Raw genomic sequence first — 18,769 nt, 5'->3', positions numbered from 1 at the left:
AGGAAGTCCCACTACAGGATCAGAGCTCATCTGGATTTTGCCCAGCAGGATAGGTCCCTGACCTGAGCACCCATTCTTTAATGTTCTGAGGCAGTTTGGAACCTTTTGAGGTGAGATAGCTGCCAAACTATCATCCCCTAATTTAGGAAGCCTGAAAGTGGAAGGACAGTGCAAAAGAGAATTGTATCATGTGATAGGTAATAATTAAATGTGAAGAGCAAGGAATTTGGGAGTTAAGAGACATCTCTTAGAGGATGTCTGCCTGTGGTGTTTCCTATCAGGGGGTTGGCTGATTGAAGTAAAACATTTTGCAAATGACAAAGTACTGTAACAATAGCAAAAAGGGCACCACCATTATTAGGTTTTTAAAACTTTCATAAACTGAGCCCTGCTCATCTTTGCTTGTAAAATAAAGCCCTGCACCCATTCCTTTCTTCCAGCCATTCACAGAAAAAAAATCACAAGTAGTAGCGTGTTTCTAAGATCAGATAACAGCACCACCTGTGAACCTACTATATAACTCTAGCATCCTCTCAGTTCAAAGCCCCAAAACTGTGTCAATGTAAATTGACAGACCACACCCCCGCGTCTTAAAGGCACTCTGCCTAGAAGCAGATTTTAAATAGTTCTCGAATAAGGAGCTGTTCTCAGTTAAAACAAAACAAAACCCAACCAAACCACACAGAGACAACCCAAACTCCAAAACCAGTTTTAGCATAGAAAACCAATTGAATTAAACAGGAAAGAGGCTTTTAAGGATGGGTGGGAAATAAATTCTTTATTTCTCTCCACAACTTTCTCTCATCTCCAGAGGTTCAAGCACCAGTTTTTCAAAAGGGTTGGTTGATGTTTTGAGGCTAAAGTTAGAAAAAAAATCACTATAGTCCAGCCTAAGTGCTTTTTATTTCTCCAGTAACCATAACTTTTAATATAAAACCTTTAATATACAAATTGCATATGCAACAATAGCCACCAAAAAAAAACCCACCAAAAAAAATAGCCATAGAGACAAAGGACAGATGAGAGGAAAAGAACTGAGGGCTAGGGAACACTTCCACGTGCACAGTGCCTTCTTTTCCTTTGTCTCCAAAACACAAGAACCATCTTACCCTCCCACAGCCTGAGAGATCATATGGCCCCAGAAGAAGTTAAGTGCAGCCTTTTGACATTAAATCCTAGAGTTAAGGGGTGTAGGGGTGTGGTTTACAGTGAGCATGTTTCAGTTATTCTTGCCCAGAGAAAATCAGTTGGTTAGTTCTTGATCATATCCTCCGATCCGGCCAAGAGCTGAGAGGAATAAGTCACGTTTGAGTCGAGTTGCCACCAATAAAACAAAAAGGATGGCCTCGTCTTTAAATAGTCCCTCAAAACCCCATTCTTGGCACTTAAAGGAACGAGCCTTTCCAGGAGTTGGCAAGATAGAGGCAGGAATAAAAAATCCATCTGGGGAAAGAGCAGCAATCAACATACCAATAGCCATCCATCAAAACTGCTGAAGCCCAAATCCTACCAAGATCATTCATGAATAACTCCAGAAAGTCAGGGCAAGTCATTGATTGAAGATGGTTGAGAAGGTGAAGAAACTGAGGAAATAACACCGGGGTTGGGGGGGAAGCAGGGGAAGACCTCCAGTTATAGGTCAGGAAGCCCATAAGCAGCCTGAAACAAAAGAAGAAAAACCCACGCACAGACTGATCTCTGTAGAGCCATAGTACCCAAAAAGCCAAAAGGCCAGAAGAAGAGAAGGCGAAATTCACAATGAGTCAAAGAGCTAATGTATCATCTGTTCTGCAGACCTGTAAGAAAACAGGTAGTCTCTCTGTGTTGAACTAATGGACACACCAATGACACGTTTTCCTTCCAATAAGGACCAGTTTAACTGGCTTATAGATATAGCTTAGACCCCAACCCAAGTCTTTCAGGCTTGCCCCAGAAATTTTCCAGAAGGCAGAACAAACCATTCATTTGGCAGACATTTGGGTCCATCATACTGCCTAGGCTTCTTCGTGTTTTCTAGTTAGATGCAGTCATGGAGTTTCAGGAATGATGCTGGGGGCACAGCCTGGAAGATCTAAGCCTTTGGCAGGGGGACAACTCAGCGATAGCCCCATGCTTAGGATGGGTCTTGGTTTTCAATGTCCTCCAATTTGTCGTGGTACTGTCCAGTTGATATGGAAATCGAGTTACTCGAGGATTAGAAGCCAAGAAGTTTCGCTGGAGCTAGGACAGAAAAGTGAGTCTAATCAAAGACTGTAGAGCAGACACCTGCCTTTGCTGCTATTTTCTCCATGCTTCATCTCCCCCTTCCCTCAAAGGACAAATCCAGGGATAACGAACTTGAAAATAGCACAGTCATAGGATCAGGCTGATACTTTCCTTCTTCCTCTAAACTTTGCCTCATGTCAGCCCAGCTCTAGCATACCATCTGTTCACTGCTGGAAATCTAGAAAGGGCAATGCTTGTTACTGATAAATCTGCACAGCAATCCTACTGGGATATTCCTTCCCTTGCTCTGGTCAGAAGGCTAGGCATGTGGTTAGGAACTGTATAACTGATGTGCTATGCAAGAAACTCATACCTTAAGCCATTTAATTGAGAAGTTTGGATAATATGATCTTTAAAGTACCCTTCCAGGGTTAACATTAGATGATGTTTATGATTCTGCTGTCCTGTTTTTGTTTTATTTTTGTGGGGCAACAAGGGTTAAGTGACTTGCCCAGGGTCACACAGCTAGTAAGTGTCCCAGTGTCTGAGGCCGACTTTAAACTCAGGTCTTGCTGAATCCAGGACTGATGCTTTATCCACTTCACCACTAGCTGCCCCCCTCTGCTGTCCTGTTTTGAACAAGAACTGAACTGCTGGGACAGGAAGAGTCAGGCCCCTCTCTGAAAACCAACTTACCTGAGAGAAGTTGGTTTCAGGGGTGGGTTCTCTCGAAGCTCAGGGTTGGTATATCATTGTTGACATAGTAGCCAACTCGGATGAACTCCTGCCCATGGTAGGTGCAGGTTATAGGACCACAGTTACACCCACTGCATCAGTTTCTGGGATTAGGGAGGCATTAGGGGCATCTGCCTGAGAGAGCAAAATAGATCCTATGCTTCAGAATGCTTTGGGGGTAAAATGGGCAAGATTCCTCAGAGTTTAGTGCCACTAACTGCTAACCTCTTACCTGAAAGACAAACATGTGTCGCCCTGCTGGACTGGCCCTACCAGTACTGAGTCTAGTATCTGGTCATACTCCTCACTCTCCGCTGAACCCACATAAATGATTTTCCATTCTAGGTTGAAAAGGAAAAGAGGAATGTCAAAATGGCTCATGAAAGTAGAAAGGCAGGGAGATGTCTTCTGACATCAATCAATCAAGCATTTAGCCAATGCCTACCGTGTGCCAGGCGCTGGGATATAAAGACAAAATGAGAGTCCCTGGTTTTCAGAAGCTTATTCTAACAGTGAAGATATATACAAAAACACACACCAAACTAATTCACTAGGTGCTGAAGAAATAACCAGTGAAAACATTATGGAAAAGGTGGCACTAGATTCCCCCCACAAAGGCCAGACATGGAAAGAGACAACAATCTAGGCACGGGGTGGGACAACCTGGACAAAGACATGCAGATGAGGGGCAGAACTTGGGCCAGCCCCAAAGGCTGGATGGTAGAGTCACTGAGCACCACAAGTGTGTGTTAACATAAGAGCTAGCATTTATACATAGCTTTAAGGTTTGCAGAGTACTTTACACACATTATCTCATTCTCACAACAATTCTACGAGGTACATATAATCATCCCAGTTTACTGCTAAGGAAACTGAGGCTGAAAGACATTAAATGACCTGTCCAGGGTCATAGCTGGCAAGCATCTGAGGTAGGACTCAAATTCATTTCTTCCTAACTCCAGGTCCAATACTTTATCTACTGTGCTGCCTAGTTGCCTCTAAGATAGTACATACATAAAGACTGGAAAAATAGGAAGGAGCAAGATTGTGAAGAGCTTTAAATACTTAGATAAGTTTACATTTGATCCTAGAAATAGTAGGGAGTTCCTGGAGTTTATTGAGCAGAGGGTGAAATAGACTTGCTCTTTAAAGAAAATCATTCTGGTAGTTGTTTAGGATGGACCATAATAGAGAGACTAGAGGCAAAGATAACAATTAGGAGGTTATTTTGATTTTCTTTTTTAGGTAATTGGGGTTAAGAGACTTGCCCGGGTTTACACAGTGTCTGACCTTGAACTCAGGACCTCTTGACTCCAGGGCTAACATTGCATCCATTTCAACACCTAGCTGCCCCTAGGAGACTACTTCAAAGGTTCAGGCAAGAAGTGAGGAAGATTTGAAAGAGGGTGGTGGCTATTCACGTGGAAACAGGAAATAGATATAAGAGATCTTGAGATAAAAATGACATGATTTAACAAATTATTCCAAACAACTGAAGCTTGCCTTCCATCAAAATACCACTTTCCCCACCAAGTATAGAAATATGTAGTCCAAATGGACTGGAATGAACAGATTAAGTACTTCCCACAGTAGAGTGAAAAGTGAGCTGGATTTGGGATGGGGAGACCTGGGATTGAAACCTGATTCTTCTTGTTGTGTGGGCTTGGGCAAGTTGCAACCTCTCTGGACTTCCTTTTCATTATGTGTAAAATGAAGGGCATGGACAGAGGTGACTAGCTGGCTTCTGGGGTCCCTAGCAGCTCTAAGTCTGATCCAATGTTACAATCCCGCTTTCTGAGGAATAATCTTGAGAAATCTGGTTTAGGTTCTCCTCTATAAAGTGTCTGCCTTCCAAGACCCTTGTGAGGATGAATGGATCGACCAAGGCTGAATTAAGGCCCAAGTCATGGCAGAGGTATGCAAATACAGGAGCTGGGGTCATTTAAGGGCCCTGCCTGATACACCACAGGGCCTGCAGTAAGGTCCCTCTCTTTTGCACAGAGGGATCAGTGTTACAGAGTAAATCCTTTCACAACTGGGGCAGATCACTGGCTCAGGCCTAGCAAAAGATTCTGCCAGAAAAGGGAGGGCAGATAAGGCTGTTCCAAGAGATAGCAAGGTCCCCAATCATTCAAGTCTAGGCAATCAAAAATCATCAATCCACTTATGGAAAATCAAACAGAACTTAAGACCACCATGGTCAGAAACAGGGCTCACAGACTTGACACTTAAACCCCAAGTTCTCTAATATATACTAATAGTACTACCTTTCACTCAATGAAACAAGAATAATCAAGAGAACTGAACCACAAATGTTCAATAGGTCCGTTATTTCCTGTGAATGACAGTGCCAACCAAAGCAATTTTCTTGATTTCCAAGTATATCCAGGGCAAAGTTATAGCATTGTAGTGGGATTTGGCAACTAAACCTGAAAACATTTTAGATGCCCTTCCAAGTCAAAACCCTAGGCTCAAGAAGCCTGGGGAAATTTTCACAAGCCACAATTTCACACAATGTAGATTGCTTTGAGACTATATCCTTGGTATCCTTTAAGACAAGGAGCTTTTAATCTTGGTAAATGCATCCTGGATAATATCTTGGTAATCCTTCATTTCCACAGAAACTATTTGCTTTTCTACCTTTTCAATTTAACCCCAGTCTAGACAAAGATTTCGGGGGCAGCTAGGTTGGCATAGGGATAGAGCACCAGCCCTGGAGTCAGGAGTCACCTGAGTTCAAAATCGGCCTCAGACACTTAACACTTACTAGCTGTGTGACCCTGGGCAAGTCACTTAAACCCCAATTGCCTCACTAAAAAAAAAAAAGTAGAACAGAGATTCTTATTTTTTTCTGTCATGGACACCTTAGAATAATGTTGAAAATACATAAAATGTATAGGATTAGAAAGGAAACTGTTTTTATTGAAATAGTCATTAAAATTAAACACCAAAAACCAAATTCATAGACACAGGCTACGAACCTAAGCTTTAGAGGTAGCAGTCTCAACTCATCAATTCAGTTAGATTCAGTAAAACAGCTAAATTTTAGAAGAATCAGAGTATAGTAGATCTATTTCAGAACACCTGGGTTATACAACTTGCTGACCTATAATCACTGCCTTTTCAGAAGACTCTTGGACCAAAGGACAAATTGATCTGCTCAGTTTCTCAAATGAGTACTTTAATTATTTTAGTTGCTTTCTGGAATGTTGACCGTGTTGAGTGAGGAGTGAAAACTGCTTTGTGACAGGGGAGAAAGAGAATCACATCACAGAGAGAAATTGATATATGGTTTCTTGAATCTTAGAAGTGGCAAATTGTGATTTCTTTAGCACCTTTAAATAGCATGCCCTCTCTCTACCCTCAACAGTTCTGTGCAAAAGGCAACAAAACCAAGTGCTTTTCAAAAGGAAAATACAGATTTTCCAGGTGATCAAGTCACTAACAGACTCAGGTATGGAATTATTAAGTTCCAATTTTCAACCTAGAAGTCAGGCTTCCTTAACCATAAGTAGCTGGGAGGACTCAAATTCTAGTAACTACCCTTCCACGTTAACCATGTGACTTTGGGCAAATTAACTAAGAATTGAGTCTTCTCAAACTACTGGTCCTCAATAGTATCTTCTAAGGTGTTAAACATAATAAAGGCTAAGGCCTATATGAATAGGGTGTGACCCTCAACGTAAATTAATCCAAGTGGCAAAGATGACATTGCTAGTGGCTAAAACTGTGTGGGCTATTTTAAATTTTCTTTCTACATCCTGCCTTATTGTCTTATCTACTAACCCCACTGGCAAAAGGATAGTCTAGTAATAATACCAAACGTAAGTGGAGTTCCTCAGTCTATTTCATAAGATTCACTGAGTAACCCTGGCCATTTTGTTAGTTAGCTCAAAAGAGTGAACTGATTCTTTGTGTGCTCCGCTGTTCATCTGGGAATGAGACTGATGTTGGCTTTTATGTTCATTAGATGTAGGAACCATCTTTAAAGCACTTTCATCGGGGATATAAGGTTACAACCTACCAAGGACTTGTTTAAAACGATACTGTCCTCCTCAAACCACACCGCCCCCCTCTTCTTAAAGCCACATTTCTGGAGATAAGTATGTAATGTTCTTTGCAAACTTTTAAAGCAAATATAAATAAAATGCTTAAATAGTATTGCTATTCTCAAATAATAGATCCCCAAGTCACGGAAGGCTCTGCTACTTAGTAACAGGAGCAGTAGGAATGAATGACCTCTTAGGAAACAAGCGAGGTAACCCTTACAGAGCAAGGGTCCACATTAATTCAGGCAGTTCTAGAAGGGCAGGAAAGATTAAAAAACTGCTCCTAGCACTGGGGCTTTTAGGAACCACTATCTGGCAAGAAAGATTAGGCACAATTGAGGGTAGATTGGAACATCATCCAGGAGGAAGCCATCTCGGGTTTCAGTATACCAGTTCTTCTAATCGGTGGGGAAAGGCAACAGAAATGAAGGAGAGTAACAGGGATAACCTATCGGAGGCTGGAAGATGGGAAGGGCTTATGAAGCAGTAACAAACAGGCAGAAGAATAGCTATCCGGCTTACTTCACAAGGATTGCCGATGCAAAATTCTTTGCAGTAATACTGACTGCAGAACCTCAGTGATAGATGGGACCTCAGTGACCCCGAGGGCTCGCTTTTCTACTGCTCGTTTTAAAGCTTGCAAAAAGCTTGGCATTCGTTATTTCCCAGAGAGGTGGGCGCTATCATCTCAAATGAACAGAGGAGAAATCTAAGGCTCAGAAGGGTTAAAAAGCCGTACCTGGGCTTACACGGGCTAAGAATCTGCCAACAAATACTGACCTAAGCGCCGACCGCCCAGTCCGGCTAGTGGGGACCCAAATATCTGCCTCAGAGCGTTGATATTCTACTAGACTACGAGAACAGAGCACTCTCTTAAGGTGCGGGATGGTATTATAGGGAAGCTTTGCATCCCACGGGGGGCGGGGAGGGAACTATTCGTGGCAGTCAGCATAAAGGAGTCTCCTTCGACCAGGAACGCGCGGGAGGTGGGGGGAGACTGGGAGATCCAGTAGAGGGAGGCGTGGGGGAGGGGGGGCCGGGGCTCACCGTCGGCCAAGGCCTCGCTGACTCGAAATGATCTCGAACTGGAAGGGGGCTGTGGAAGGGCTCGGGTTCTCCAGCACTGACACGTTCGAACAGAAACTTTGGCCATGGCCTCGCGGGGGCAGGAAAGAAGGACGCCTTGGAAGCAGCAGCTGCTGCGCCGCCGCCCGCCGCCGCTGCCACTGCCGCTGCGCTGCTGCCGCTCTCCCTCTCGCGTCCCCTCCGGCGCGGTTTCCACACCAGACTGAAGCGGCATCCCCCTCCCCTCCCCCTCTTCACGCCCCGCGCCCCCTTCAAATAGCGGCTCACCCCCCGGCCAATCGGCTCCAACGCTTTCCTCGGGCGCGAGCTTCTAGGGGCCAATACACGGTCGTCCGTCGAAGCGCGTTTAGTTCCTTCCCAGCCAATCAACTGCGCTCCCTCGCGGCACCCGCGCGCCGGATTTTGCGCGGATGGCGGGGGTTGGGGGGGGGGATTGGGTGGGAGGTATTGAGGCGATCATTATCCCTTTTTTGGCGCCCCGGCGTGACCGCTTTCTCTTCTTGCTGTCAGCCAATCCCCGACGCCTCGCCAGGGCAGTAGACTTGTGGCAGAGGAGAGCGTGAGCGCGGGGATCCTTGGGGCCAATTGGGCGTTGGGGGAGGGCCTTCGGGAGGAGCGCTCGGCCACGCTCTTTTCTCTTCGGCTCGCGTTCCTTTTCCCTTCGGGGTACGGAGCGGGCGGGAGAGAGGAAGCAGAGCGGCTAACTGCCGAGTGGGGGCGCGAGGCGCTTGCTGACACTGCGGCACGGGCTCAGCGAACTCCAAAGTGATTGACAGGGGTGTGGTGGGAATGTTGTGCTCATAGGGGATTGGTTAAGCCAGTTTTGGGGGGCGGGAGCATGCGGAAGTGAACCCGTAGTGTGCTGAAGCGGCGGTTACACTCCGGCTCCGCCTTCGGTTGGGACTGACGTGTCCCGCCCCTTGTTGCGGGCGTTTGGGTCGAGAGGCCAGGATAATCCAGCCCTTTCCCCCGGGGGCCTGCAGCACTCTCGATAGTTTCCCTCCACCTCAGCCCACTCCGGACCGACCGTGGGTCGGCCACGGAAGCCTCCGAAGGCCCGCGGTGTCTAGAGCTGCAAAGACTTTAGAGATCGTTTAGTCCCAACCCTTATTTTATACCGGAGGAAGATGAGGTCCAAAGATGTGAGTCAAGCGAGATTCCAGCCCAGACCCCTCGGACTCCCAGTCCGGCGTTACCGTCCATCGCATCCCCAGGAAACTGAATGGCAATAGCAGCAGTTGGAGCCCGGCAGTGGCAGCAGTGCCCTTTCCACCACGTACCACGAGAGATTTACCAATTCAACAGCATCTCGAATTCCGACCTAGTTAACGCATCCAAGCAGATGTCTTGTAGGTATCTCTGCTCAGCATGCCCCAAACGATTCCTGTGATTTCCCTTCAAGTCTCTCGACTCCGGACTTCTGTTTCGCTGAGAGGGCACCGCCATTTTCCTCGTCATCGGGCAAGCAACCTTGGAGTCTTCAATGAGTCTTCTCAGCTTCTGTGGCCAGTTAATTGTCAGTTCACTCAGTCTCCATTCTGTAATCTCTCCCATCAGCTCCTGTACAGGGCACCAGCCGAGTTCAGAAGCTCATTACCTCTTGCCTGGATACTGCTATAGCTTGCTAAGTGGTCTCCCTGCCTCAAGTCTCTCTCCTCTGTGATTCATCCCCCCCCCCCCCCCAGATTCCAAAGTGATTTTCTCCCCTCGCGAGACGACTTTACACAGGATTGCCCCTAAACTTGGAATGCTTTCCCCCTCACTTCTAACTTTTTATATTCCTTAGCTTTCTGTAAGGCTCAACTCAGGTGCTCTCTTGGAGGAGGCCCTATCCTGATTTGCCCCTACCTCTCACTTTGCTCATCCTTTCCCCCAAAATACTGTGGATATATTTTGTATTTAATCCCCAAAAGAATGAAAAATGGTAGAAAGCAGTGAATCTTTGTATTCTTAGTCAATAATATTTAAGCCCCTGCTACGCTTACAAGCACTTTCCTAAGAGTACCTGGTGTTATGGTGAAATAGATGGGGATTTGGGATAGGAATTTGGGGTGGGGATTCTTAGGAATTCCTCTTTAAAGAATTACACCTGGGGGCTGCTAGATGGCGAAGCGCTAAAGCGCACAGGCCTTGGATTTGGAGGACTGAGTTCAAATTCAACCTCAGACACTTAACACTTACTAGCTATGAGACCCTGGGCAAGTCACTTACCCCCAATTGCCTCACCAAAAAAAAAAACAGAATTACACCTGGGTGGCTGCTAGATGGCGAAAGTCGATCTAAAGCACGGCTTGGGATTCAGGAGGGACCGGAGTTCAAATTTGGCCTCAGACACTTGACACTAGCTGTGTGACCCTGGGCACGTCACTTGACCCTCAATGCTCAGCAACAAAAAACAAAAAAGAATTACACCCTCTTGCACACAAATCCTATTAGAATAAAATAATAGTTTATTTAGGTGCTAGGGAAAGGAAACCAAGAGAGAATCCTTGGACTTCTCATGGGGAGAAGGCATGGCTCTGAGATATCTATCTCCAAGAGCCAAGACAGGCAGATACTTTTATAGAGGCTGATGGTGTAATCGTCTGACTGTGGAAAGTTTCTTTATTGGGGGAGTTGGGTGCGAGGTGGCTTCAGATCTCTCCAGCTATCTCTCTCCCCCCAAAGGCAGCAGCCACGCCTAATCTTATCTCCCTGAAGGGTGGGGGAGACTGGAATGAAGGGTAGTGGTCCTGGAGCTCAGTCTTGATCCAGTGCTGCTTATCTCTTTAGGCGTGTCTGTCCCTGGGGTCCCCCAGGCCCATAACACTGGCAAGCCTAGGCAGAATTCCTGGTACATAGTAGGCTAAGGATATAGAAATGTACTGCCTAGAACTCAGAATCTAGCAGAGTATCTGACACATAGTAGGCACTTAGTAGATTCTTGATGAATGAATAGAATAGTATAGACTTTGAGTCAGTAAAAACTCAGTTCTAATCCTATCTCTGATACAATTTGTGAGACAGTGGGTATATCATTTAGTACTTGCAGTATATACTATACTTATTGTACTTACCTCAAGTTTCCCAGGGCAGTTGTGCCTTGTACATAGTTGGTGCTTACTAAATGTTGAATGAAGAAATGTCTCACAGTAACAATATATGTAAAATACTCTTCTGACTTAAAAGCACTATACAGATGTCAGCTAACATGACTTACTATATGAAAGGTACCTGAAAAGGAATTCAAAGATGAAAAAATATATTGGAAGTTGGAGGGGAGATGGGAAAACTGGGATGCTAATACCACTGTTGGAGTTGTGAACTGATCCAACATTCTGGAGAGCATTTGGAACTATGCCTAAAGGGCTATAGAACTGTACATACCCTTTGATCCAGCAATACCACTGGTAGGTTTATGTTCCAAAGATATCCCAACAAAGAAATAAACACACAATTTGTGCAAAAGTATTCTTGTAGAACTGGAAATTAACGTAGAACTGGAATTAAATGAATATGCAAACTGTGGTCTAATGATGTGATGGAATATTTTTGTACTATAAGAAATGACAAGCAAGATGATTTCAGAAAGGCTGGAAAGACTTGTATGAACTGATGTATAGTGAAGTCAGCAGAACCAGGAGACATTGTGCACAGTGACAGCAATATTATTATTATTTTTTCTTTTTTTTTTTTTCTGGGGCAATGGGGTAAGTGATTTTGCTCAGGGTCCACACAGCTAGTGTCCAGTGTCTTAGGCCGGATTTGACTCAGTCCTCCCTGAATCAAGGGCTGGTGTTTTATCCACTGTGCCACCTAGCTGCCCCCTGACAGCAATATTATTTGATGAAGAACTGCAATGTCTTAATCATTCTCAGCAATACAATGATCCGAGACAATCCAAGGAACTAATGTAAAGCATACTATCCACCTCCAAAAAAAGAGCTGATCTTGATTGAACACAGACTGAAGCATGCTATTTTTCCACTTTAATTTTTTTATTTTGAGTTTTCTTACACAAAATGACTAATATGGTAATTTTTACATAATTGTACATGTAAAATCTATATCAGATTGCTATACTACCTCAGGAACGGGGGGGGGGGGGAGGTGGGGGTGGGGGAGAGAGGGTAGGAGGGATAAAAGTTGGCACTCAAAACTTTAAAATGTTTGTTTTTAAAGATGAAAAATATTTAATACTTTAAGTATTTGGAAGCACTATACTGGGATAAGATGTTTACAAATATAATTCTCTGTCCTCAGAGAACTTGTGGTGTACTTGAAAGTGAGGATGGGATAGAATAGAAGTGTAATGCAAGGTAGAATGTAATGGGGCAAAGGAAGGTTCAGAGTACTCTAGGAATATTTGAAAGGAAGGAGATAAAAAAAAAAGAAAACTGGAAAGCTCCAATGTTCCAGCTCCCTCATTTTATAGATATATTGGGGGCCTGAAAGGAGAAATACCTTGATTTAAGGTCATATAAATAATAAGTGGTAGAATTGGGATTATAATTGCTTAAAATTCTAAAGAAATCTACACTTTATAAATCACTAAGCTTTATAATTACATAGCTATTGTCAACTTCAAATTTATGCTATACAACCTCACTGCTGCTAGGCAATCCTATATTTGCCTTATCAAGGCAATCATCCCACTCTCCATAGTGTCTCTTCCAAAGCTTTTCATCCCTCCTCATACATTCCATGGCTCTCCCTCTCCCTTCTTACCACAGTTGAGATCCTTGCCTCATATTTTACAGAAAAAATTGAGATCATTTTCTGTGAATTCCTCTTTCCCTTTTCCCCATCTCCCATCATTCAGATACTTCTGCCACTATCCCATTCACCCATCAGATCCAAAGAAAGTGGCCTTACTCCTTTTTTATTTTTTAAGTGAGGCAATTGGGGTTAAGTGACTTGCCCAGGGGCACACCAGCTAGTAAGTGTTAAGTGTCTGAGGTCGGATTTGAACTCAGGTACTCCTGACTCCAAGGCCAGTGCTCTATCCACTATGCCACCTAGATGCCCCAACCATATTTTTATAAAAAACAAAAAAAATAGAGATAAGAATTACTACTTCAATTTACACTCCAAGTTCATTAGTTCTCCTCTGGAGGTACATTTTAAAATCATGAATCCTTTGGAATTGTCTTAGATCATTGTGTTGATCAGAGTAGCCAAGTATTTCACAGCTGATCATCATTATAACATTGCCATGCACAATGATACTGAGGTGGTTCTCACTTCACTTGGCATCAGTTCATATAGGTTTTGCCATTTTTTTTCTGAAACTATTTCCTGCAGCACAATAGTATTCCATCATAAGCATATACCACAACTTCTTCAGCCATTCCCCAACTGAAGAGCATCCCCTCAATGTCCAGTTCTTTGTCACCACAAAAAAAGTTGCTATAACTATTTTTGTACAAACATTCTTTGTTTCTTTGATCTCTGTGTGATACAGAACTAGTAGTGGTATTGCTGGGTCAAAGGGTTTGCACTGTTTTATTGCCCTAATTCTCTAGAATGGTTGGTCCAGTTCAATACTCTACCAACAGTTCAGTAGTGTGCCTATATTTCTCTCATCCCCTTCAGCATTTGTTATTTCTGATAGGTGTGAGTTAGTACCTCAGTTGTTTTATCAATCACACTTTCTTTTTCTTTTCTTTTTTCTTTCTTTTTTTTTTTGATGAGGCAAATTGGGGTTAAGTGACTTGCCCAGGGTCACACAGCTAGTAAGTGTCAAGTGTCTGAGGCCGGCTTTGAACTCAGGTCCTCCTGAATCCAGGGCCGGTGCTCTATCCACTGTGCCACCTAGTTGCTCCCTTCAATCACTTATCTTCAATCTCTCCCTATTGGCTATTTTTTTTTCTGCCTAAAGACATGCCCCTGTGTCTCCCATCCTCAAACTCTCACTTGATCCTTCATGCCTACTTTTACCCTATTTACCCTATAATACCTCCATGTTCTCTCCTCTCACTCCTTTTTTTTGTTGTTTGGTGTGGCAATTGGGGTTAAGTGACTTGCCCAGGATCACACAGCTAGTAAGTGTTAAGTGTCTGAGGCCAGATTTGAACTCAGGTCCTCCTGAATCCAGGGCCAGTGCTCTATCCACTGTGCCACCTAGCTGCCTCTTCATTCACTTCTTAACACCTTACAATCTGCCTTCCAACTCCATCATTCCTCTGTCTGATTACCAATGATCTTTTAAGTGCCAGATTCAATGGCTTTTTTTCAATCCTCATTCTTCTTGACTTCTCTGCAGACTTTGATACTCTTGTTCACTCCCTTTTTCTTGCTATTCTCTCTAGGTTTTCAGGACACTAGTATCTCTTGCTTCTCCTTCTACCAGGCCATTCGTCAGAGTCTCCTTTGCTGGATCCTCTTCCACATCATGTCCTCTAACTGTAAGTGTTCCAAAGGTTTCTATCCTCTTCTTCTTCTACACTCTTCACTTGATAATCTCATCAGTTCCCACAAATTTAATTACCATCTGATGATTCTCAAATCTACCTATCCTTCCCTAACCTCTCTTCTTAACCTCCAATTCTGCACTTCCAACTGTCTTTTAAATATCTCAAGACTGGATGCCTAGTAGACATCTTAAATTCAACTAATCCAAAATGGAACCAATTTTCTTGCGCCCCCCCCCCATTTCCTATTAATGTTAATGGGGCAACACCAGTCATCCAGGCTGACAACCTAGGAGTCATCCTGGATTCCTCAGTATTCCCCCACCCCCAAATCCAATCTGATGTCAAGGCTTGTTTATTTTGCTTTCATAACATTGCTCTCATATACCTCATTTTCTCCTCTGCCACTGTCATCATCATGGCACAGACTTTATCATCTCATGCCTAAACTATGGCAATAGCCTGATGATGGGTCTCCCTACCTTAAGTGTCTCCTCACTCCAATCTATCCTTTATTTAGTCACTTAAATGATTTTCCTAAAGTGCTAGTCCAACCATGTCATACTCCTATTCAATAAACTCCAGTGGCTCTCTATTACCCCCAGGATCAAATACAGAATCTTCTAGCATTCAAAGCCCTTCATAACCTATCTCTTCCCTCCTACCTTTCCAGTCCTCTTACATCTTACTCTTCACCATGTACCCTTTGTTCCAATGACATGGCCTCCTGCTGTTCCCATGAACTAACGGCTCCATTTCTCAGCTCTAGGCATTTTATAAGGCTTGTCCCCATACCTGAAAATGCTCTTCCTCCTCATCTCTGCCTATTGACTTCCTTGGCTTTCTTTAAATTCCTACTAAAATCTCATCTCTACAGAAAGTCAATGCTTCTTCCCCCCCGCCCCCCAACCCTTCTTACTACTTGGGCCTTCCCTCTTTAAATTATTTTCTAAATTAAAATATTTACAAATCTATTAATTTATATGATATGATATTATATTATATGAGAGAGAGAGGAGAGGAGAGGAGAGAGAGAGAGAGAGAAAGAGGCGAGGCGAGAGAGAGGAATTAGTACACATATATTTGCATGTGTTTCCACCATTAGACTGTAAGCTCCTTGAGTGCAGGGACTGTCTTTTTGCCTCTTTTTGTATCCCCAGTGCTAGCAAAGTTACCTAGGCACTAGTAGATACTTAAAAATGTTTATTGACTGACTGTCCTTGCAACCCTTGTGAGGTGGGTAGGTTACAAGTATAGTCTTGGGGGCAGCTCGGTGGCGCAGTGGATAGAGCACCAGCCTGGATTCAGAAGGACCTGAGTTCAAATCCGGCCTCAGACACTTAACACTTCCTAGCTGTGTGACCCTGGGCAGTCACTTACCTTCATTGCCCCCCTCCCCCCCCCAAAAACCACGTTAGATAGTCCTCTGTTTTTCGGATGACGGACAATTTCAGAAAAGAGGAAAGACTTGCCCATAGTGACATAACTAGAAGTGTCAGAGAACGAGATTTTCTGACTTTAATGGCCAGAGCTCTTTCCACTATACCTTACTGCTTTCCTTTGTCTAATTTACTAAACTGAATGTGTGACCTGAGCCAGGTCTCTTGATTTCTCTGGTTCTCATTTTCCCAATATATAATAATGAGGGAATTGAATTAAGATTAGGGGTCCTTGAGACAGTCTGAAAGGGCGGAGCCAAAATGGTGGAGGAAAGACATTAAACTCACAGAGCTCTTCATATAATTACCTCCCCAAACAGCAATAAAACAAACCCTAGAGTGGCAAAACCCACAAAAAGATGCTGAGATTATTTTCCAGATTAAAGGGGGCCATACTGGGCTGCAAGCAGAATCTAACCCCTGATCACACCTACACAGACCCCAAACACTCTGCACAAGGGGAATTTACCCCCAGCCTCCGAATCAGCTGAAGTACCAGCGTCTTCTGGAACTAAGCTTACTGTCAGGTGAGAGAACTGAATGACTGGCCCTGGGAGTGGAAAACACAGGGGTGTCTGCAGGACCTCAGGAGGAGTTCTGATATCCCACCTCAGTAGGGAACCAGGAAGAAATCTTGAGTGTCAGGAGGCCCAAGTTGGGGAAGGGCACAGGCTTGTTGAAGCTAAAAACCACCACAGCACTCTGCTGACCAGTTAACTAGCAAGTTGGCTTGATGTTACCTTTGGACCAGAGGGACCAGAGAATAGGCCAGGCAAGAGAAAAACCTGCCCTCCCCTCAACCAAAACACCTGGGACCCTCTAAATCTTGACACAGTCTAGCTTACAAGTAGGCCCCACCATAAGAGGGAGCTATAAAGTCAAGTTAAAAACAGCAAGATAAGCAAGCAAAGAAAGTTGAGCAATAGAAAGTTTCTTTAGCAAAAGGAAGATTGAGGTGCACCCTCAGATAGGGATAACAACCTCAGGGCCCCCTACAACCAAAGCTTCCAGAAAAATATGAATTGGTCTCAGGCCATGGAAGCACTCAAAGGGACTTTGAAGAGAAAGTAGAAGAAATAGAAGGAAGATTTAGAGAGGTGGAGAAAGAATGGAAAGAGATATGAAATAATGCAGGAGAGGCTATGAGAAAAAAAGTCCAACAGCTTGAAAAGCCAAATGGAAAAGGAGATAAAAGCTGTCTGATAAAAATTAGTGCCTAAGAATTAGGATTGAAACAGGAGGTGACTAGGTGGGTGACAGTGGATAATAAAAGTACCCGGCCCTGGATTCAGGAGTACCTGAGTTCAAACCCGGCCTCAGACACTTGACACTTACTAGCTGTGTGACCCTGGGCAAGTCACTTAACCCCCCATTGCCCCACACACCAAAAAAAAGAATTGGATTGAACAAATGGAAGTTAGTGAATTTATGAGAACCAAGACACAGTAAAGCAAATCCAAATAGATAAAAAAATAGAGGGCAATATGAAATATCTCCTTGGAAAAACAAATGACCTGAAAAATAGATTGAAGAGAGATTAATTTGAAATCATAGGTTCTAGCTGAAAACCATGAGCAAAATAAGAGCTGTAGACACCATCTTACAAGAGATTGTCAGGGAAAATTGCCCTGATATTCTAGAAGCAGAAGGCAAAATAGAAATTGCAACCCACCAATCACCTCCTGAAAGAGATCCCAAAAGGAAAACCTCCAGGAATATTATAGCCAAATTCCAGAGCTCCCAGATCAAGGAGGAAAATATTGCAAGCAACTAGAAAAAAGGAATTCAAATACTGTGGAGCTCCAATAAGGATAAAACAAGATCTAGCAGCATCTATATTACAGGACCAGAGAGCATGGAATATGATATTCCAGAGGGCAAAGGAAGTAGACTACAGCCAAGAATCACGTACCCCAGCAAAACTGTTATAATCTTTCAGAGAAAAAATGGGACTTCAATGAAAAAGAGGACTTTCACACAATTGTGATGAAAAGACCTGAACTGAATAGAAAATTTGACTTTCAAATACAAGACCTTGGAGAAGCATAAAAAGATAAAAAGGAAAAAGCCTTCATGAGAGATATTAAAAGATCAAACTGTTTACATTCTTACATGGGAAGATAATACCTTGAACTCATAAGACTTTCTCAGTAAGAATTCAACCGAAGACACAGGTCCTGAACTGAATATGAAGGGATGATATCTGTAAAGCATTTATGTTTTGTTCATTATGGGGCAAACAGTGTGGGTGTCTTATGTCTGGGGCCGGATTTGGTCTTGGGGCCTCCTGGGTCCAGGGCTGGTGCTTTGTTCACTGGGCCACCTAGCTAACTCATGATGACATCTTTAAAATAGGGTTGAGGGGTAGGAGGAATAGACTGGGGGAGGGGGAAGGGGAGAGATGGTCTGGGGAGAGGTAGTTCACATGAAGGAAACAAGAAAAAAGCTTATGGAGGGGAGGGGAAGAGGGGGAAGGAGTGGGGGAGTGAGTGAACCTTAATATCAGAATTGGCTCAAAGAAGGACTAATATACATACTCTTGTGGGTATAGTAATATATTTTTGCCCTGAGGGAAAGTGGGAGGGAAGGGAGATAAGGGGGGGGCAGAGAACAGGGGAAGGAGGGATGGGCAGATTGGGGGAGAGAGCAGTAAAAAGCAAAACACTTTTGAGGAAGGTGAAGATGTTCTGCATAACTGCACAAGTATGACATATTGATTGCTTGATTTCATAGGGAGGGTTGAGGAGGGAGGAAGGAAGGAAGAAAAATTTAGAACACAGGAATTAGCTCAAAGACTTTAATCTCATCAGAGTGGGCTCAAGGAGGGAATAACATTCACACCAATTGGGAGAGTAATCTATTT

General features: G+C 43.7%; 1 protein-coding gene across 1 annotated transcript; it reads right to left on the bottom strand.

Moving 5' to 3' along the window:
- Positions 1-759: 759 nt before the first annotated feature.
- On the bottom strand, positions 760-8,289 carry ASF1B (anti-silencing function 1B histone chaperone). The gene is given in 11 exon segments (XM_043975290.1): positions 760-2,119; positions 2,122-2,154; positions 2,157-2,220; positions 2,898-2,956; positions 2,959-3,015; positions 3,018-3,075; positions 3,173-3,204; positions 3,207-3,287; positions 8,037-8,068; positions 8,070-8,124; positions 8,127-8,289. Coding segments are annotated over 11 exon segments (726 nt in total). The 3' UTR covers positions 760-2,027.
- Positions 8,290-18,769: the final 10,480 nt, after the last annotated feature.

Source organism: Dromiciops gliroides, chromosome 1 (assembly GCF_019393635.1).
Source record: "Dromiciops gliroides isolate mDroGli1 chromosome 1, mDroGli1.pri, whole genome shotgun sequence".
In the NCBI taxonomy this organism is placed as follows: Eukaryota; Metazoa; Chordata; class Mammalia; order Microbiotheria; family Microbiotheriidae; genus Dromiciops; species Dromiciops gliroides.
The sequence above is the reverse complement of the archived record's forward strand: the minus strand, read 5'-3'. Positions and strand labels throughout refer to the sequence as shown.